The sequence below is a fragment of the Ahaetulla prasina genome, chromosome 1, assembly GCF_028640845.1.
Source record: "Ahaetulla prasina isolate Xishuangbanna chromosome 1, ASM2864084v1, whole genome shotgun sequence".
Lineage (NCBI taxonomy): Eukaryota > Metazoa > Chordata > Lepidosauria > Squamata > Colubridae > Ahaetulla > Ahaetulla prasina.
In genome coordinates, this window is record NC_080539.1 from 363342732 (window position 1) to 363365123 (window position 22392).

General features: G+C 39.4%; 1 protein-coding gene across 1 annotated transcript in view; it reads left to right on the forward strand.

The window, feature by feature from the left end:
• Nucleotides 1–7569: 7569 nt before the first annotated feature.
• Nucleotides 7570–22392, forward strand: part of LOC131188255 (nuclear receptor ROR-beta-like) — a 67608-nt gene continuing 52785 nt past the window's right edge. Inside the window, exon 1 of the mRNA XM_058163376.1 lies at nt 7570–7924. Within this exon, the coding sequence (XP_058019359.1) occupies nt 7918–7924 (7 nt within the window). The 5' untranslated portion in view covers nt 7570–7917. The remainder of the gene's footprint in view (nt 7925–22392) is intronic.

Here is a 22392-nt window from a genome sequence, read left to right on the forward strand (position 1 = left end):
AGCTTCACCAGCTCTGCGGTTCTGCTGTAATCTACTCTTGGGGCTTCTCCATTTTTGCAAATCTCCCTCAACCTCAACGTACCACTTTTAATTTTAACCATGGTTGGTTGTCGGCATTAAAATCCATATTTGCAGTTATTAAAAAACTGCCCTCAGAGATTCTGAGGTATCTGGGGGGAAAAGTAATATAATCCCAGATGTCTTTTCACCATGAAAGGGCCTCTGTGGCTCAGACTGGTAAGACAGTCTGTTATTAACAGCAGCTGCTTGCAATTACTGCAGGTTCAAGCCCCACCAGGCCCAAGGTTGACTCAGCCTTCCATCCTTTATAAGGTAGGTAAAATGAGGACCCAGATTGTTGGGGGCAATAAATTGACTTTGTATATAATATACAAATGGATGAAGACTATTGCTTGACATAGTGTAAGCCGCCCTGAGTCTTCGGAGAAGGGCGGGATATAAATGCAAATAAAAATTTAAAAAAAATAAAATAAACATCTCCAAACAAGTTGGAAATGTAGGTAAAACAAAGCTGTCATGACTTCAAAATGTTGGAAATGATCTTAGAAATCATTGGCACCAATTCTGTTCTCCACGAGGCCTGTAAGGCTCAAGCCATGTACAGCAGCATTAGTAGCAGATTGCAATGTACCTACTACAATTACTTAAATTTCCCCAGTGATGATCCCATCACTTTCTGTAAATATTCCATAGGTATTGCCAAGTAGGGAGCCTGGCCTAAAATTTGTGTCTTTTCTTGATACCGATCTGCAGGGATCAAGGCATCACAAAAAGCAGAGAGGCTATTTAGCTGGACTTTATGATAGCATCTTCCCAAATTTTATGAGGGTCTGGTTTGAAATGCATTTATTCTCACAGCATTGGCCCTCTTCACTTAGATTAATCACCTCTCTGTAGTGACAGAGATAGGGATTTATAACCTCGTCAAGAGAGCATTCCTTATTACCTCCTTATCACAAAAATGACAGTTAGGTACATTTTATATTTTAAGTGCAAGAATTCAACGTTTCTAATTAACACATATTTAGTAACATTCATATCCACACCCCCACCTCTCAGAAGAGAATGGGAAGAAAAGAAGGAAGGAAGGAAGGAAGGAAGGAAGGTAAGTCATGCCTTATTGACAAAATGAAAACTTGTCAATAAGACATGATCTTTCTTTCTTTCTTTCTTTCTTTCTTTCTTTCTTTCTTTCTTTCTTTCTTTCTTTCTTTCTTTCCTTCCTTCCTTCCTTTCATTTCTTTCTTTCTGTTCTTTTTCCTTTTTTCCTTTCTTTCTTTCCTTCTTTCTTTCTTTCTTTCTTTCTTTCTTTCTTTCCTTCCTTTCTTTTTCCTTTCCTTTCTTTCTTTCTTACCTTCCTTCCTTCCTTTCTTTTTCTTTCTTTCTTTCTTTCCTTTCTTTCTTTCCTTTCTTTCTTTTTTCTTTCCTTCTTTCTTTCTTTCGCTTCCTTCCTTCCTTCCTTCCTTCCTTCCTTCCTTCCTTCCTTTCTCTTTCTTTCTTTCTTTCTTTCTTTCTTTCTTTCTTTCTTTCTTTCTTTCTTTCTTCTTTCTTTCTTTCTTTCTCAAAGCCTCATTTTCCCCCCCCATCTTTTATTTATAAATTTAGTAATGTTTTACTACATCTTGGGGTAACCATAAGAAAGATTTCAGGAAGGAAAACAGACATACAATATTTTATGCTTAGCTCCTCATCTAACAGAGAGAAGGGAGCAGAGTAATACTCCTAACTTCCTTCCATTCCATTCCTCCAATAATATCCACCCTTTTAATGGAGAAGATATGAAGTGTTTTAATAGAGATTGGCTGCTTAATTCACTGGTTAATTGATGACTAAACATTATACTCTTCCCTTCAATCATTGTTCCAAGGCAGTTGGCAAAATGCTTCTTTTGAGAGATTGAAAACCTTCAATATAGATTCCTGCAAGTCCCTGGACAGGTTCACACCATTTTCTTGGCAAGATTTTTGGAAATAGTTTGCTCTTGCCATCTTCCTAGGAATGAGAGATAGAGAGAGAGACTGGCTAAAGATCACCCAGCTGGCTTTGTGCCTAGGGCAAAACTAGAACTCACGGTCTCACAATTTCTAGCCTGATGCCCTAACTCAAGGGTCTGCAAACTTGGCTCTTTTAAGACTTGTGGACTTCAACTCCCAGAGTTGAAGTCCACAAGTCTTAAAGGAGCCAAGTTTGCAGACCCCTGCTTCAACCACTACCTCAAAATACTTAGAATAAAATAAATAACAAATGTGTGATCCATCCATTTTATTCTGTGTCAAGCTCTAATCAATAGTTCACAATGGAAACTTTCCCTCACACTCACACAGCAGTGCGCTTTGCTGGCTGAGGGACTCTGGGAGTTGAAGTCCACAAGTCTTAAAGGGACCAAGGTTGGAGACCCCTGATCTGGATGACTGAGAATCTCCATAGACATAAAAGACAGTGGGATATAGCAGGGAAGGAACTGGAGCTCTGGGTTCAAACCCATCTTCAGTCATGCGACTTGGGCGATTTGGGCGATAGGTATGATGATAACCTATCATACAGGGCTGTTGTTCCTGGGGATTACATGAACTGAATTTCTCCTGTTGTCTCATTTAAACTCATCAAGACAAGGAATCAAATCTAACCAAGAAAAAGAGGGTAAAAGCCCACTGATCTGGAGGGGGACACTGATTTGGATTGGCCTTTTTCCAGATAATCTCTTTTCTTCTGCTTTCCCTTCTTTTGGTAACCTTCCCCCTAGAGATCCTTGGAGAGCTTTTTTTTTTGGGGGGGGGGTTGTCTTTCTACATTGCTCCATTAACTGAGCAACGGTGGAAGCTAAAATAGGATCTATCCTTCATGACAGATAACAAGGCTTTTCCAGGCAAAAATACCTCCTAGGGTACTGTTTGTAGACTTTTCATTTAAGTTCAAGGCATCCTGTATAACCATGATATAAATTCATCATTCCCTTACATTTGTTAGTTCGCTAGCTTTTAAGCTGCATTAAAATGGCGGTAGATATACAGAATTCCTGATCTTACAAAGCCAGCTTATACACTGCAGAATTTAAATCCATCAGTGTGTGTGTGTGTGTTTATGTGTTTGAGCGTGAGCATGCACATAAGGGATGGGGGGATGGTGACATTGTACACAGCTGGTTCATGTGTGTATCCATGCATTTTTGCTTTTCCTCCCCCTCCCCCATCCAGCCCAGCTATCCTCAGTGCATTATGATGATGGACAATTTGATATGCACACATTCAAGTCATAACTTTCTGTGTAAAATAGAACTCAATCTGATGCATCATATATTGGATTTCTCAGTTTGTTTGTTTGTTGTTGTTTTTTTGATAGCCACTGATGATTTCATATGCTACAGAAAGATCTGGAACAGAAACACCAGAATCAATTTAATTCTGGGCAGGAAACTTTTCCCACAGACCAGAGGTGGGTTTCAGCAGGTTCTGACCAGGTCTGGAGAACCAGTAGCGGAAATTTTGAGTAGTAAACCGTTAGTAAAAATTCTGACTGGCCCCGCCCCCATCTAGTCTCTGCCTCCCGAGTCCTAGCTGATCAGGAGGAAATGGGGATTTTTGCAATAACCTTCCCCTGCCACTCCCACCAAGCCACGCCCAGAGAACCAGTAGTAAAACATTTTGAAACCCACCACTGCCAGAGACCCTTGTGGGAGAGGAGGCAGAAACTAAAGTTTATTACAGGTAATCCTCGATTTATGATTGGTCACTTAGTGGAAATTATGACCGACCCACCAAAAGGTAACCAGTTCAAACTTCTGCCAATTATCCCCTTATGCAGGATCATGTGACTTCATTCTGGGCCCTCAGCAACCAGTCTGCATTTATGGCCAACTGCAGCATCCCGCAGTCAGGGGACTGTTTATTTCCGTCATTATTGTCAAAAATTGGCATTTACTTGACAACAATGGGTTTGCTTAACATCCGTCGTGATTCATTTAGCAACCTTTGGAAAATTGGATCAGTCACATAGCTGATTCGCTTTACAACCGTCATGACTTACAATCGTAATGGGCAGTGTTGTGTATGATCCCATCGACTAACTAAACAGGCAGGCTCCATTACAATAAAAGTCTAGGTCTAGGACTACCTGTACCAACAATTGTTCAGTTTCTAAGACTACCATATATGGGTAGCAAAATTCAACTATTTTTCACTCTGCTGCAATCTAACAGTCATTTTGTGTTCTGGAGCCCACCTATAGTAAAAATTGTGGGTCAGCTAGCCAGATTCCATATTGGAGTATAATTGTCACATAGGGATATTTTCAATGCATGTTATGTGCTGATTTCCTTTGCTAAATTTGGTCTGTGTATAATTGCAGATCTCACCTGCCACTTTTCGTTTTATTCCCAGACAGCAGTTTCTGGCAGTGACTTCCAATTTCTAAATCATGTTTGGAAAGACTTGATATTGGTATTATTCCTGAAAGTAGACCTTGGTTTGTTAATTACCTTAGATTCATAATGTCATCCTATGACCCATGTTACTCAGTTTAGTACTGGATGTCCATGAGGTTGTGGGAATGCATGTCAAACCTAAAGACAGTTTCTTTTTCATTTCACTACAGCTGCCCGCTACTCTATAAAGGTGTCTAGGAGTGGTTTTAGTCTATTGGGCTCTGGTGGTCTAAGGACCTCTGGTGGCTCAGACTGCTAAGACAGTCTGTTATTAACACAGCTGCTTGCAATTACTGCAGGCTCGAGTCCCACCAGGCCCAAGGTTGACTCAGCCTTCCATCCTTTATAAGGTAGGTAAAATGAGGACCCAGATTGTTGGGGGCAATAAGTTGACGTTGTATATAATATACAAATGGATGAAGACTATTGCTTAACACAGTGTAAGCCGCCCTGAGTCTTCGGAGAAGGGCGGGATATAAATGCAAATAAAAAAAATTGATTCTGGCCCAAATTTTGACTGGTCAAAACAAAATTCAAAATGCAAAGATAATTATTCTAGAATGCAGAAATATGAAATATATAACTTGCATGGTAGATAGTTTATAGCCAACAAGAAAAACAATTCAAGTTTCTAAAAATTAGTGAATGTACTTCGTTCAGACATTTCTATGTGAGTAGAAAAAAATATTGCTAGCCATCATCTATTGAGGCAAGGAAGATTTTTCCCCACTTTTTTCCCTTAGCCAAATATAGTGGCTCTGCTGGTCATAAGAATATGCTGGATGATCATTTGAAAGCTTTCCAGCTAACCTGGATAACAACATGTCATCCAGTACAGGTGTATCAAGTCTGTGTTATGACTTTCCAAATGGCTGTGGGGGGTTTTCTCCCCCACTAGGTGGCACTATGGAGGTTTAAAATAAATAGCTCACTTAGGGTTAAATCACTGCCTCTGGCCCCAACAGCCCTAGTTTTGCTGCTTGCAAGATGCTAGTCCTCTTGAGGAAAACAATTCAAAGAAAACCTACATCCCAGCTCTGAACAAAAAAGAGAGTTCTAAAAGGTGCAAGAAGCATGAGCATTACTGTTGAAATGTAGGATTTCTTTCTCTCTTCACTTCAAGAATACAATGAGAATGAATGTAATAAAATAATACAAATAGGTGGTGATAAAGTGAAGTGAGATTAAATTCCTCTCCATGCTTGAATGATGCTCCATGCTTGAATGCTTGAATGTTATTTCCCCCAAATGATAAAACCAGAAAAAGTGTAGTAGATAGTCCTTGACTTACAACCACAATTGAGCCCAAAATTGCTGTTGCTAAGTGAAACATTTGTTAAGTGAGTTTTGCCCCATTTTATGACCTTTCTTGCCACAGTTGTTAAGTGAACCACTGCAGCTGTTAAATTAGTAACACGGTTGTTAAGTGAATCTGGCTTCCCCATTGACTTTGCTTGTCAGAAGGTTGCAAAAAGGGATTACATGACCCAAGGATAACCATCCCAAATATGAACCAGTTGGAACCATCCAAACGTAAATCACATGACTAGGGGGATGCTGTCATAAGTGTAAAAAATGGTCATAAGTCACCTTTCGTCGCAAAAGGTTGCAAAAGTTGATTGCATGACCTTGGGACACTGAACCAATTGCCAAGCATCTGAATTTTAATCACATGACCAGTGGGATGCTGCAACGGTCGTAAGGGTGAAAAATGGTCATAAGACAGTGCTGCTATAACTCTGAACAGTGACTAAATGAACCGTTGTAAGTCGAGGACTATCTGTATTTACTCAGAAATGTAAGCCAAATGAATCTGTTGTAACACGATCTCTTGTATTTTTCCCAATATTCCTCTAGTGACGATTTATTTTTATTTATTTTTATTTTGTCACAACATCATACAAAAAGATTATATAGTATATAAACATATAAACATATATATGAGTAAATGTTAGGAGGTATAAGCATATATATATATATATAGGAAGAAGAAAAGAAAAACAATAGGACAGGAACGGTAGGCACGTTTGTGCGCTTATGCACGCCCCTTATGGTCCTCTTAGGAATGGGGTGAGGTCAATAGTAGAAAGTTTTTGGTTAAAGCTTTTAGGATTATGGGAAGAGACCACAGAGTCAGGTAAAGTATTCCAAGCACTGATGATTCTGTTGCAGAAGTCACATTTTTTGCAATCTAGATTAAAGCGGTTAACATTAAGTTTAAATCTATTGGTTGCCCTTGTATTATTGCAATTAAAGCTGAAGTAGTCTTTGACAGGAAGGACATTACAATAGATGATTCTGTGAGTTAAACTTAGGTCTTGTCGAAGGCGACGGAGTTCCAAGTTTTCTAAGCCTAGGATTTCAAGTCTGGTGGGATAAGGTATTTTGTTGTTTTCAGAGGAATTCAGATTTCAGGATTTCAGAGGAATTCAGAGGAACAAACGATGGTTTGTTGTGACAGCATGCAACTATGCCTCTTCAGCAGCAGTTTACCTAAACTTGGTAATGCAATGCAATTGCCCTTCATGAAGCAGGTCTTTTTCTGATTCTTAACTGCTATTCCAGGATAAGATTAAATGGCCCCTGAGATTACAAGCATTTCAAGACTAAATGGAAACTTTATTTCAGGCATTTGGAAGAAAAGCTGCACATAACTATGATCTTAGTTCAGTTCATTCTTTAATTGGAAATTTATTTTTTCATCATCATCAAAACAGGGACCTCATGAAATGAGGCAGTCACTCAACAATGACTGTTTGTAAAACGAGACTCTTCAGACAGCAATCTAGTCAACAAATATTTAATGAGCATAAATAAATGCTGTAGGGGAATCTGTTAAACGAACATAAATAAATGCAACGAATACAATTTTTTGCTGGATAAGAAAACAGAGAAAAGCGTAAGTGCGATGGGGGAAAAAAAGAAAGAAAGAAATCAGGCTTGGAGTCTTTTTTTAATCGAAGGAAAACAGATCAGAACACCCAAATCCAAGGATGCCAAGCCAAGGGGCGGGCCCTGGACCCAGAGGGGTGGAGCTTGGGCTGAAATTGACAGGAGGTGGGCGGAGCCCGAGCCAGGGATTTGTCATGTGAGTTTCCCATGCTTCTTGTACATACCAACCTCTGGAAGAAAGTAGGTTAGCAGTTCTCCAAGAGCGCTTGGCAGGGAAAGAAGGAGCGAAGGAAGGAGAAAGGAAGGAAGGAAGGTGTGGAGACGTCAGAAGGAAGACGCTTCAACCACTTCTCCTTAATCGTTGGGCGAGCTGCAAAACACAAGCAGAAGAGAAGAAGCCAGCCGATCGTAGGAAACCAACCACCCGCCCGATCCCACGCTGGAAACTTTATAGCCTCCGCTCCCCGCCGTATCTATTTATTTCCCCTCCTCTCCTCCGGCAAGGAGTTTTGTTTCTGACGGTCTGTTTTTTCCCCATGCTATTTCCAGAAGAGAGATAAGGGAAGGGAACCTCGGCGTAGAAGATGCGAGGTAAGAAAATCTCTTACAGGGATCCCTTCTCTTGGCGTCCAGGTGGGAGAGGCGATCGATCGATCGATCGATCGCGCGCGGCCAGGGCGCGATCCAGCCCCCCACACCCCCCCGAAGAAGGGACTTGCAGGGGCGGGAGATCCGAAGTGTCTCCCCTTGGGAAAGGAGGCGAAGCGAAGTGGGTCCCACTCTGCTTTGGGGAGAGAGGGAGAGAGAAAGCGGGTCGCAGGGTTTTAAGGAGCTTAGTTGTTCGGCGCTCGGTTGCGATCGTGCGCGCTCTCTTTCCCTTCCTCGATTAATAAATAATCGTATTTTCCAGCTACTTCACTCGTGGGTATTCTCTTCCAAATGAAGCTGCCGTACTTTACAAACGAGATTTTTTTAAAAAAGAAATTTCAGCCGACAAACTGTTTAGCGAGCAACTAAGGAAAAAAGAAACGCATCTTTGGCCCTGGAATAATAGCAAACAGGACTTTGTGATGTAGAATAGGAAGGGGGGGGAAACGTTCTCTTCCAGATGTGCGTTTTGAGCTCTCTTTTGGTTAAGTAACTTGTATTTTTTTTTAAAAAAACAACCAACCACTGCATCTTTGCCGTGATTATTATTATTATTTATAATAATATTATGAGTTGTTATGAGTTGTGGCGTAAGGAAAAATTGTTGTTTGGGCGCAAAACTCATTAAAGGAAGGAGATTTTTTTTAATTTCATATAATAACATAATCTGCAGAAACTCACATCTAGCAGTTTTATATTGCAGAAATGAATATTAAGGAGATCAATTATTTCCACATGCAAACCAGCGTGTGTTTGTATGTGTAAATCCATCACTCCACCCTCATCTCTAATCCATTTTTATTTTAAGGATTTCTTTTCCTTTAGAAAAAAACTTTGTATTACTTGGCAGATATTTTTTTTAACATGCTCTGTGATTTTTCCTGCCAAGAAATATTTTAGGCTTTATCCTGAGACAAACCTAAAAATAATGAAGGAATAGATCCTTTTGCTAAGAAATAGATCCATTTGTTCATGGTGGGGTTTACTCTTCAGTAAAGTTAAGGTTACCCTGCAGTCTTTTCCAGTTTCTTATCTCTATCCTGGGAAGTCATTTAAGGTATAATTTGATGAGTTCTAAAGGACTTTTGCTAGCCCTCAGCGTGAGTAAACTGGAAAACAGAATGTAATCTAATCCGTATTATTTTCATTTGAATGCGTAAGCATGAAAGACAACATATCCAGATGTAAAACAGGTATAGATTTCAATAAGAGGTTGTTTTTTCCAGCTCTAGTTCTTTGGTGTTGTAGATAAGAGACTCTGTACTTGCTGTTACATTCTATGAGCTATTGACTAACATTTTCCCATAAGCAAAGGAATAATTTTATTTGACTTTATTTTTTCCCCATCATATCTTATGTTATTAATAAGTCCTCCTAGAAAATGTCAAATAGGTTTGTCCAATAGCTTTATACTAATGGTGCCTGAGGTCATTTTTTTCTTTTCAATGATTTATAATTTTTAACTCGGGGACTTGAAATATTTTATTTTGTCCGCATGTGCACAACATAAAGCAAGCCACATATTTTATAATTTTAGCACTTGCAATGTGATTTTCCCCCCTCCTTTTTCTACAATTTAATGTATATGTAAAGATTATAGACGAGAGATAGGAGATAAGAGAATGAAAGCATGTCCGAAATTAAGCCTTGGAAAGCAAGGATGGGATGAAGATTATATATACATATACATATATCAATAAACAATAAGGCTCCTATTCTGTTTGGCAGAATAGGTCCATCCAATATATTGTGAAAAGTTCGATCTTGTGTGCATGCAGATTTCCATGTATATATTTCGAGGTGTCCTTCCTCTGATTAGAATAAGTGCAGTGGGGAGCTTTGAATGTGTCCAGCTAACAGAAAAGAAAGGGAGGAGAGAAAGTCTTCTAAGCCATGATTTTTTGAAATCTTACGGTGGCGATTGATCAACATAATCAGGAAGGAGGAACCATTTTGCATAAACAACACTGTAGAAAGTAAGCAAAACCATGACACCACTTTTCAGAACTGTCACTCTCCAGCCACTCTGTTCTCCCCGTCATTTCGATTGTGGCGGCACAGAGGTGTATCATTAATAAAATAAACAAACAAATAAGGAACACCTTGAACTGGCCTTGGGCTTAATGGTGCTTTGACACAAAGCTGCATCCCTCCCGAGCTCCGAGACAAGCGCAGCCCGTTTTGGCCTGTCCTCCTGTCCCACCCTTGCTTAGCTGATGAATCATTCCAGGAGCCAAATCATCCATTCTTTCATCGCACACCAATATTTTTGTTGTTTTTCCTCCTTTTCAGTTCACGCCGTCTGCTGACCCATTTTGAGCAGAGATGGAAAATGCATACCTGAGTATAACATTTCTCAACCTTGGCAGGTTTCCGATGGGTGGACTCCAATTCCCAGAATTCCCCAGCCAGCCGGCTGGCTGGGGAATTCTGATAATTAGAGTCCACCCTTCAGTAACTTACCAAGACTTAGAAACTCTGCTAAAGGAGATCCAGGGTTGGAGTGGCTTAGCGTAAAAGAAAATCTTGCTGAACTCCTGTATCTTTGCTAAGAAAAGCTGCATAAGATCGAACTGGGTGACTGAGGCCAAAGGTAGCCTTGAACCCATTTCTCTGCCTAGGAGGGAATGAGTAAAATTGGACCAACGTATAATTTAATTAATGCTTGAAGAACATTTCTTTGTAATCCCAAACCTGGCATGTTGCAGCATCAAAGATGGGGGAAGTCATTTCTAATTTTGCTTTTGGCATAGAGCACCATTGAGTGGCATTATTGTGTTGCTCTCGGAAAATAAAGCGACTAGTTTTATTTATTAAATTTGTAGGCATCCCAATTCCGCATGACTGGCCAGCTTGCTGGACTCAGTTCCTTATTCTGAGTTTTTGTTTTCTGGTTGTATGTAAAAAAACAGAAGAAAATTATATAAACCGATGGCTTGCCTGATCAAATGCCATAATAAATTATGTCATATTCCTTCCCCACCTCCAAGCATAGTTTCCTTTTACATCTTTTTCCTATCCTTCTTCCAGATTTAAATCTTGAATCTTCTGCAACCTTTTGCATGTCTTTTGCGGTGCAGATGATGCAGAACGGGGCCAATTTTTTAAATTTCCAATTCCCAGTTTGGGAGCAGATTAGCATTTGAGGATATGGTACTTCTGCCCATCCCTGAACATCACTGCAGAGGCAGATGCACTGCTTCTCCGGTATGCGTGCTTCGTTGGTGTTTGTCTGAAGTCCTACAAGTTCCGCCATTTTTCCTCTCCAGCGGCCATTTTAATCTGCAGCCTGGGTATGCCTTGCTGCTCTCAACCGTCGCTACAGTGAAGCGAAAAGGCAATGTGGTGGGGAAGGATTGCAGTGTGAGGGGATTAAGGATGAAGTGGTGTAGGGATTGGGATGGACAATGGAATTCTGGAGAAAATGTGTTCTTTCTAAGCTTAGAAGTTTAGATTAGGTGCAAAGCAGCATGTGAGCAACTTGTACAATGCAAGAAAGCATTGCGTATCCGATTTTTGGGAGATGAAAAGAAAGACAGAAAGAAAACAAACATTTCTCTCCACGTAAATCTCTTCAGTGTAATAATTGCAGATGGTAATGCTATAATCAGTGAAAACCAATAATATATCTTTGTGCCATGTTGTAGCTAGTTAAGGAGCAAAAATCCACATCTCTATAGGTCTCGATGTGCCTTTCTCATCCTTCCAATCATAGCTAGCAAAATATTTTTATGGTACTTTTTCATTATGAGCAGAAAGGGACAATGCGTTGGAGGGCAAAGGTTTATTCTTAATGATCCTCTTTAACATGCAGGTTTTTTAAAACCATTTTATTTATTTTATTTTTTTGTCCTTGCTTTAGACAGTTGTGTTTGAACTAGGTTATTTTGCCCTTGGGGAACAGGGTGGCCACAAAGCTAAGTGAAATGGTGTAGAATTGTGTTCGATGTTGGTCTTGACCCCTCAAGAAGTCTGGCTGAAATTTCCACAGAAAAACGAAGTCAGGGTTGGTTCCTGGAAGTAAGGGTTTTGCGTTTTCTCTCTTCGCATTGGTACAGAATAAGATTTTTGCTAACTTGAGGGAGAACGCTAGCAGTCAGTCGTCTAAGAAAGCTAGGATAACAGCTTGAAAATCTTTAAAACATGTTGGTCTGTTCTGAGATTCAGAAGAAAGGAAGTGGAGCATATCTGGGTAGAAAGGCGGACAATTAAGCTTTTTTTGCTCATCCCAAGAGATGTTGAACATCACTGCATTGGCCTTGATGTGAAAATGCTAATTACGTACAAACTGTTGGCTCTTAAATTGTTAAAACACAGAATAAGGATGTGAATAGGGAGGTTTGTTTCTGTTTAGTCACTTACCGTGACGTTCACACCTGAATTTGATCCTGGGAGTTGGGAAGTAGGAAGACTACATGTGGAGAGCATCTCCTACCAGAGACATCCATGGGGAGTGGGGGGGAAAATGAAGATATGGTCTTATACTGTACAGGTAGTTCTTATCACCACAAATGAGTCCAAGATTTCTATTACTAGGCGAGACACTTGTTAAATGAATTTGGCCCCATTTTACGGCTTTTCTTGCCACAGTTGTTAAGTGAATCACTGCAGTTGTCAAGTTAGTACCATGACTGTTAAGTGAATCTGGATACCTGTCGGAAGGTTGCAAATGGTGATTATATGACTCCGGGACATTGCAACCGTCATAAATATGAGACAGTTACCGAACATCTGAATTTTGATCACATGAGGATACTGCAATGGTGTGAAAACAGGTGATAAGTCACTTTTTTCAGTGCCGTTGTAACTTTGAACAGTCACTAAACAAACTGTTATAAGTCAAGGACTACCTGTAATTGTTTTTTTAAATGTGTGTCCCAGCCACCATCTTGATCTTTTTGCCCTCCTCTGGATCCCTCTGTTTAGTATATAAAACACTGTTATCCAGTTTGACAATAGACCGGATTTGAATAGATTCAAATTTAAATTCAGTCTTTCAAGTTTACAATAAACACTAAGTACAAAACCGAATGCTGATTAACCTGTAAATGTCGAACAGGTGAGATTTTTTTCCTCTCTCCTGTGATAGGATCCAGATACATTCAAATAATAGGAAATAGAGGTACCGTACTTTATTTAATAAAAATACATTGATAGGGTGAACAGAGGGATTTAAGATATAAAAGGAGGAGAAGGATAATCCTAATGCTGAAGGATAATCCTAAAGTATGGAGACAACCTTCTAGTTTCCATACAAGAGGGTTAAGATTTTGCTACTAGATGGAGCAGTGGTGATTACTGCAAATGTCAGGAGCCCAATTTCTCACTTATATTCTGCCAGGAAGCAAAACCAAAGGCTTTAGGAAGGCTTTTAACATTCCTTTGATAGGTTGCAGCCCCCTGAATACCTGGGCCCTCCCACACATGTGTGTCATCATTTTTATTTGCCCCCTTCCCAATAATAATTTAAAGCAGTGTTTCTCAGTCATAGCAACTACTAAAACACATGAACTTCAACTCCCAGAATTCCCCAGCCAGCTAGCTGGCTGGGGAATTCTGGGAGTTGAAATCCATCTATTTTAATTGTTGCTAAGATTGAAAACACGGCTCTAGGGGACCAGGGCAATTCAGTAAATATAGGTTTTTGTTTTTAAACAAAATAAAACAAAAGGAAATATTCAGTGACAGCATCTAAGGGGACAGTATCTCCGAGATCACATAAAAGGCTTTGTGTGACTCTTTTGTGTCACAACTCTTGTGTAGAACATTTCAAGCGGTGTATTACCACATTTTCCAGGAATATTTATTTACTTATTTCTCCCTTATATTTTGTTGGTTTATATCCTGCCTTATTTATGTATTTATAGCTCACCTCACCAACTAACAATTTATCCCTTGACATCATACCTAGTTTAACTTAATACCTGAAGTTTGATATTACAGTAAAAGTGAGTAGAGGTAATCCTTGATCATTTGCAATTGTTCAACAGGCACCCCCCCCCAAGATGCAATACTTATGACCAGATTTCAAAGTTATGACAACCACATCTCCCCCACACTCATATGATCACATATTGTTGCTTGGCAACCAGCTCACCTTTATGGTTGTTAGTGGTGTACCATAGTCACGTGACTGCAATTTCTGTCATTTTTTGTTGGTTTCCACCATTTAATTCCAGCTTCCGGATAATAACATCTACCTTGTTTCCCTGAAAATAAGACCGGATCTTATATTATTTTTTGCTCCAAAATATGCATTAGGGCTTATTTTCCGATTGGGTCTTATTTTGGGGGAAATATGGTATTGGGTATAATGGTTTGCTTAACGACCATTAGAATAAAATGTCATGAAATCGGGTCTGGTCATATGGTGATCCACTGCAACTGCAATGACTTATCACCATAATGCCTTGATCAATTATGATTGTAAGCTGGATGATAAAGGTTCTTGATACATGTACTGAGAAGATGCACATCAGCACAAGAGGTTGTGACACATGAAGAGCTCTATGGAAGATCCCCATCCAGAATGGTCATTTCTAAGCGTGTTGGGAATTGCAGTCAAAGGCAGTATTTCTCAACTTTGGCCACTTGAAGATGTGTGGACTTCAATTCCCAGAATTCCCTAACGAGCCATGCTTCAACTCCTAGAATTCTGCTGGCTGAAGAATTCTGGGAGTTGAAGTCCACACATCTTCAAGTTGCTAAGATTGAGAAATACTGCTTTAAAGACTAAAATACTCTTTAAGTTTCCTTTACTGGAAAGGCAGCAAGATTTCCTTTTGGGGTAAATGTGCTCAGAATTTCAGTTCGTGTTTGCTGTCCTATTCACTTTATGGGATGCTGCTGCAAGGTTTCAATTACAAATGCCTTAATTTGAAAGAAATCACACTGAACACAGTGAGGTGGGGTTTTTTAAAATAAATGTGCAGAAGGTATTATACTGTATGCCAACATTTCTCAACCTTGACAACTTGAAGATGTGTGAACTTCAAGTCCCAGAATTCCCCAGCCAGCCATGTTGGCTGGGGAATTCTGAGAATTGCAGTCCACACATCTTCAAGTTGTCAGGTTGAGAAACACTGAAATAGATTGATGCTGCCCATATATTGTTAAGCCGTTTAGCTATCCTGCTAGCTTCCTCCTTAGCTGGCCTAGCTGCAGCCTAGAGGTACCACTTACCTAATCAAGTTGTTGTAACTCTTGCAGGGATAATCTATTTGTAATATTTTGAGGATTGGGAAGAGCAGGATTTGAAACGTATTTCAGTTTCTAGGTGCCATTTATTTTATTTTTTTATTGGAAACAATGGCATTAATGATGTTCCCAAATATCAACCGAGCATAGAGTTCAGTCTAGGGGTATCGGAACCTATTTTGCTCCAGAGAAAATAAAACCTGTCCCTGATTCACCTCTCTCGTCTTTCCACTCTTATCTTTCCTAGAGGTTGGAAAACACTGTTTCTGCACATGTGGAACATTCAATAGAACGGTCGTAAAGAAAAGCAACACAATTCCTTTTACCCAAATTTTCAAGAGAAGAGAAGGCAAGAAGATTTTGAGAGAAAGAACTTGACCAAGGCAGTTGTCCCAATACAACAGGGGTCTCCAATATTGGCAACTTTAAGCCTGAAGGACTTCAATTCCCAGAATTCCCCAGCCAGCAAAGCAAAGATGGCTGGGGAATTCTGGGAGTTGAAGTCCTCCAGGCTAAAAGTGGCCAAGGTTGGAGACCCCTGCAATACAACATCAGTATTGACAAAGAGCACATTTTCAAGGAGTAAATCTTGATTTCTAGGTTCTTCATTCCCTGATATGTTCTTTTTCAATGTTTGGGAGTCTAGAAAAACGGTGTCGGCTGTCAAATTTCCTTGCCTTTTACACAAACTCATTGACTCGACAGGACCATAGCTCTTTTTTCCCATTTGCAGCCTGGCTGTTGCTTAAGCAAACAAGCTGGCTGAGTAGACAGCAGGAATCCAGCCTATTGAAAGGTGTACAGTATGTGCAGAAATTATTAAAAAACACAACAAAACCACAATGGGGTAGATTGGGCCTCTCTTTCCCCTATCGGAATTCCTAGGAGTCCTGAGATGTTTCCGGTGTGTGTGTGTGTGTGTGCAAACATGTGTACGTGTTAATTTGCTTGGTGCATTCAGTCGGGGATCTCTTTATCCAGGGAACAAAGCGGATGGTCTCCCTTGCGGTTCGTAAGAGATTTACAACATGCTCAGGCAGATTTCAGATTATTTAAAGCTAGGCTGGCTGATTGGGATCTGCGAATAGGGGAGGGGGGGAGGATTGTAGCCAAATACACATTTCAGCATCTCACTTATGCCTTCCTGTCGGTTGAACCATTCCAAAAATCAAAACAAATTCGTAAACTGAAGATGGAGGTCAAGGATTTGACCTTTGATCTCTTGATCTTTTACCTGAAGCGTATGTCTTTTGCAACTCTTTGGATCATTCTTTGGTGGGGTTCTTTTAAAAATTCAGTAGGTGTCCAAGTTCTGCCCACTCTTCTTTTAAAAAAAAAATTTGCAAGGGAGATGATGGTTTCTGATTATTATTATTTTTTGTCTGTAGGCAAAAGGTGACACAGAAGTGCGTCAGCAACAGGGCAAGGACACAATATTGTGGGCAAGTGATTGACGTGGAGTGACTTGGGAGGCTACCTTAAATTAATGTTGAGTTTTGTTTTGGGCTGCTACGGAGATCTACATTCCCGTGTTCCCAACGTTTTATTGCAGTTTGGATAGAGCAGTGTTTTTCAAGCATGGCCACTTTAAGATGCAGGGACTGTAAATCCCAGAATGCCTCAGCCTGATGGGGGAATTCTGGGAGTTGAAGTCTGTGCATTTTAAAGTGGCTAAGTTTGAGGAACATTGGAATAGAGAGTTCGTTTTTAAAACGGGATAGCCAACCTAGTGAAGCTGGGATGAAATAGTTCTGCTATAAATCCTTGAAATTAATTTTATGGTCAAGTGACATGCTTAGCGTCACACTATGCTGTATGTAGCTAATACCACTGACCTATTTTACAGGGTTATTGAACATAATTATTCGTGTAATAAGGGTGGTACCTCAGAAAGATAGGGCTAATAAGGTAACAATGACTGGAATTAGTACTGTAACCCAGGTTCAAACCCCTACTCAAATATGGTGAAATGGATTAGTCATTTCTCTCCCTATGCTGTCCTACACTTAAAGGCTGTTGAGTGGATAAGACTGGAAAACCACTTACACTTTCTTTGGCCTTCCTTAGGTGTGATAAAAACATAATACATACATTTATGAAGTTAAATAAGTCTAAAATGAAAAGTCCCATATGTTTTAATATGATTTATTAAATTTTGAAAGCATGAATAAAAGATAAACAAGGAAGAAAATAGAAAAAAAGAAAAACAGACAAAAAGCAGGATAAAAGTGAGAAAAAAGTAAAAAGTAAAAAAAAGAAAGAGAATGGTTTTCAACTTTCTTTGGTACAATGTAGATAAAAAATACATCCAACTCTTATTCTGAAATTAACAATATTACTTCTCTGATCCCCTATAATTCTAATGGTTGAATCTTGAAATCAAAATTAAATTTCTCTTAGTTTCTCACAAGAAGTCCACTTAACAATTTGTCACTATTTCTTGCAATACAGCCAGTTACCTCTTCATTCCATACCTTAGCTCATTTTCTATAAATTCATCTCTAAATCTTCAGCTCTGCTTATTAAATCAGCAAAGATGCAACTGGCAAAAATACCTAACGACATAAATATAAAACTCCCTTTTCCATTTAGTCTTATGTTCCCCTCATTCCTCCATTCACAATTAAATATTACCCCCCCAAAAAAATTAAAAACTATTAATTACCAAAAATTATCACCCCTTGTATCAAAAACTAACCCATTAGACATTTCCAAAAGAAGCACTATCCAATCCAGATTAACCATTCAATATCAATAATAATAATAATAATAATAATAATAATAATAATAATAATAATAATAATAATAATAATAATAATAATAATAATAGCAGCAGCAGAGTTGGAAGGGACCTTGGAGGCCTTCTAGTCCAACCCCCTGCCCAGGCAGGAAACCCTACACCATCTCAGTCAGATGGTTATCCAACATCTTCTTAAAAACTTCCAGTGTTGGAGCATTCACAACTTCTGCAGGCAAGTTGTTCCACTGATTAATTGTTCTAACTGTCAAGAAATTTCTCCTTAGTTCTAAGTTGCTTCTCTCTTTGATTAGTTTCCACCCATTGCTTCTAGTTCTACCCTCAGGTGCTTTGGAGAATAGTTTGACTCCCTCTTCTTTGTGGCAACCCCTGAGATATTGGAACACTGCTATCATCTCCCTATCAGAATCAGAATTCATTATTATTCAGAATTCATTATTAGAATCAGAATTCATTATAAATCAGAATTCATTATTTAACTAGATAAAACAATGAAAGAAAAGCCCATTTCAACTAGACTGGCCCATCAAATACCTCCAATCAGAAGGCTATCTGAGGACATTAAATGAATAATTTCTGTTCTGGAGCTCCTGGGGAATCTAGCAATTCAGAAATATATGTAAATTGTCTGTACAAATGTTTGCATAATGCGTAGAATCTATTCTTTATTACATTGTTACAGCTGAAAATATATAAGAGCGTTTAGGATGTTCTGAATTTCAGTCTGCAATCAACCATATCTATTTTCCCCTTTAATGTAAAAAGCTCCAGTTTTCTAGCTGTTATTAAGAAACACAAACACATTAGAAAGTAATCCACAAAATGGCCAAAGCTGGGATATGGTGATAGTTATTGCTTATAGCATTAGACTTGGTTAATCATTGAAGAAAAGCCATGATGTTCTTGCAGTGCTGAGAACTAGAAACCTGTAGTTTTTTTTAAAAATAATCTAATTTTATTGGATCATTATGTTTCCTAATTCCCAGTTGCCAAGGACTGATTTTTCAGTGTTTTGTTTATGATTTTCTCATTGTAGGAGGGGAACCATGTTAGCCTGCATGAAAGCTTATGCCTTTTTGTAAAAGTTAGTTGTTGGAAAAAGGATGATCTTCCCAGCATCTTACAAGAAGGGAAGGAAATGAATGACAGCAGATTTGTAGAACCTTAAAAACTGGCAAAAAATGAGGTGTGTTTTTTTCTTACATGCTCTACAAAGTAGAGTATCTGAGTATAGGTTTGTTTATTTATTTATGTGTGCAATATGGCTTTTGTAGTGTAGCTTTACACCTATATACAGTATAAGTTTTCCATGTATACTTCCCCATATATTTAACGTTGGTTTGGACTACAAGGTTAGGGTTTCTTTTTGAAGTCTTGCAATGACTGCAGTTTTCTTGGTAAAAAATTTCGGAAGCCGTTTGTCTTTGCCTTCTTCCTAGGGATGAGAGAAAGGGAGAGGCTGGCCCAAAATCACCCAGTTGGCATTTGTACCAAAGGCAGGACTAGAAATCATAACCTCCCCATTTTTGGCCCAGTGCCTTTAACCACAGCATCAAACCGGCTCTCAAATTATGTACCTCTTCCTTTCTGATACTCCTTCTTATATAACAGACCTTATGCAATCTTACCTTTGTACAGTCATTCAGTTTTAACTTGATCTTACTTCTCTCTCCTTCACTGCTTCTTGTGGATTTTTCTCTTGTCTTTAATTTGTATTCCACTGCAGTTCCCGTCTCATCCCTTTGCAATGAATCTAATCTAAATTGATTCTTTTGTTTTACCATGAAAGGTTGGGTCTTTGATCATATAGGTTGTCCTCAACTTATGACCACAATTGAACCCCAAATTTCTATTGCTAAGTCAGTGGATTCGTTGTTAAGTGAATGTTGCCCCATTTTACCACCTTTCATGCCACAGTTGTTAAGTGAATCAGAGTTGTTAAGTTGCTAAGTCAGTAACACAGTTCTTAGACGAATCTGGCTTCCCCATTGACTTTGCTTATCAAAAGGTTGCAAAAGGGGATCCCATGATCCCAGAACACTGCAACTGTCATAAGTATGAGTTGCCAAGCATCTGACTTTGGATCTTGTGACCATGGGGATGCTACAATGGTCATAAGTGTGAAAAACAGTCGTAAGTCACTTTTTTCAGTGCCATTGTAACATTGAACGATCACTAAATGAACTGTTGTAAGTCAAGGATTAACTGCATTTGTATTTCTACATCCCAGCCTTACTTCAACAAGTGGTTCTTCTTGCCCTTCTATATAATTGTTTTTTAACTTGGCAACTTTAAGATGTGTGGATTTCAACTCCCAGAATTCCTTGGCCACTTATTCCCTAGTGATGCTGGCTGGGGAATTATGGACATTGAAGTCCAAATATCTTACCTTATCCTGTACTATCTTTGCGCCGCAGCTTTGTCTCATTATTAAATTGATCCAAGAGAGCTTCATGGCTGATTGATGATTTGAACGTTGGTTTCCCCAGTTTGTTTACATTTCAGTTGCTTCATCCACGATTGCTGAAATATATTTGATGGAAGTTGATATGATCTTTCCCTCCCAGACTAATAAGCAAACTGGAAAATAATTATCCTTTCGATTGCACAGTCCTTTAATATCTACAGTGGGCAATGTATCTCACTGTACCAAAATGTGTTTAAAAATTTACATCTTTCCAATTAAAAAGAATTAAATGCATATTAGATAAGCTATGTCAGTATAGATGCACTTTGGGGGAAAACCGATGTTTTAAAATGTGTTCCAATTCAACATTTTATGCAGATTTAATCTTCCCCCTTGCAAATTAATATGGGATTGGAACACAGGGAAAAATTATTTTGGCATCCCTCAAATATTTATTCTGGCACAGTGTCTCCTGTGCATTGCTATAATTTCCCAACTCGCCTGATTTTAGGGTGCTTGTCCAGCTTTATAGGATGTGATATTTTCTAGGATATATATAACAAGTTATAGATATCTATAACTCACAAAGGAAATCAGCATGATAACATGGCTTTGGAAGCTGCCAAAGGAACCTGTGTCTCCCACCAAGCCCAGGAAACATTCACCATCCACTGAGATTAAGAAGAAAGAAAAAACATTAGTGGTTATACTGTAGTGCAGACTTGAGAGTTTTTTGTGGGGTCCTTTGTGCTGTCTAAGCTTGGCAGGTGTTTTGTTACCAAAGTAGGTAACATCATCAGTGCTAAAAGGAGTGGGGCTTTCTCTCTTTTTACATAATAGTACTAGCATGGCTGACTCAGGAATTCTGGGAGTGGAAGTCCACAGGTCGTAGAGGTGCCATAGTTGCCCACCGCTGTCCTAGACTCACAGCTGTTGCCTGAAGAGCAGGTGGCAGCTGTGGCTAGAAAAGAAGAGACTTGAACTTGATTATTTAAATCAGTGTTTCTCAACCTTGGTAACTTTGGTACCTTCCCCATGCTGGCTGGGGAATTCTGGGAGTTGAAGTCCACCTGTCTTATAGCTGTTAAGTTTGAGAAACAGTGATCCAAGTGGCTGCTTTTCAGTCCAAGGCTATGCTCCCACAACATACTAATTCCTGCAGTTGGTTCTAGCAAAACACAATTGCTGTACTTAAATAACAAGCTAGGCCAACAAAATAAACCCTATTACAGCTTATTATGTCGGGCTCATTCATGCAACGTGCTGAGATAATAGCTAGGTTTCTAGGCTGAAGCAGAGAGCCCCCTGCTTCTTGGAATGTGTTGTGCAAGTACATTTTTAACTTCTATGATTTCAGTATGATGCTAATCTGTGCCTGGTTGTCCATTCAGAAAAAGACGTTAACCTACTTGGATCTTTGGAGATGATATAGCAAGGCTCTAATACTTGTCACAGATTGGCATAAAAGCAGCATTTGGAGATTTGGCAGAATTATTTGAGATCTCATGGCTATATGAATTACGTCATTTTCCGAGACTTATGTTATTTTGTTTTAAGCTACTATGCACTTCATACTAGCAACAGCTGCCTAAATCTATTTATGAGATGCCTTTATTAGAGTTGTTCAGGTTTTAAACTTAACAGGCCTTCCTTTGTACTTTATTAGAACTGCTCCAAGTAGAACCGAGAGCAAAATAATATAAGCTAATTTCATTCATCACAGTAAGCCAGGGGTGTCAAACTCAAGGCCCAGGGGGTGCTTAGATCTGGCCCACGGGGCCACCCTGGAAACTGCGAAGAACTGGCCTGCAGTGCCTCTGCCAGCAAAAATGGAACTCGGGAGGGCCGTGTTCGGCTCTCCTAAGCTTCATTTTTGCTGGCAAAGGGTTGTAGGAGGCTGCCGCAGCTGGAAACGGAGCTCAAGATCCCATTTTTGCTGGTAGAGCACTTGGGCCACCAAAGGCACCCTTGACAGGAGTGAATTCAAGCTGGCCATGCCCACCACAGCCCCCTGAGGTCAAACACAATCCTGATGCAGCCCTCAATGAA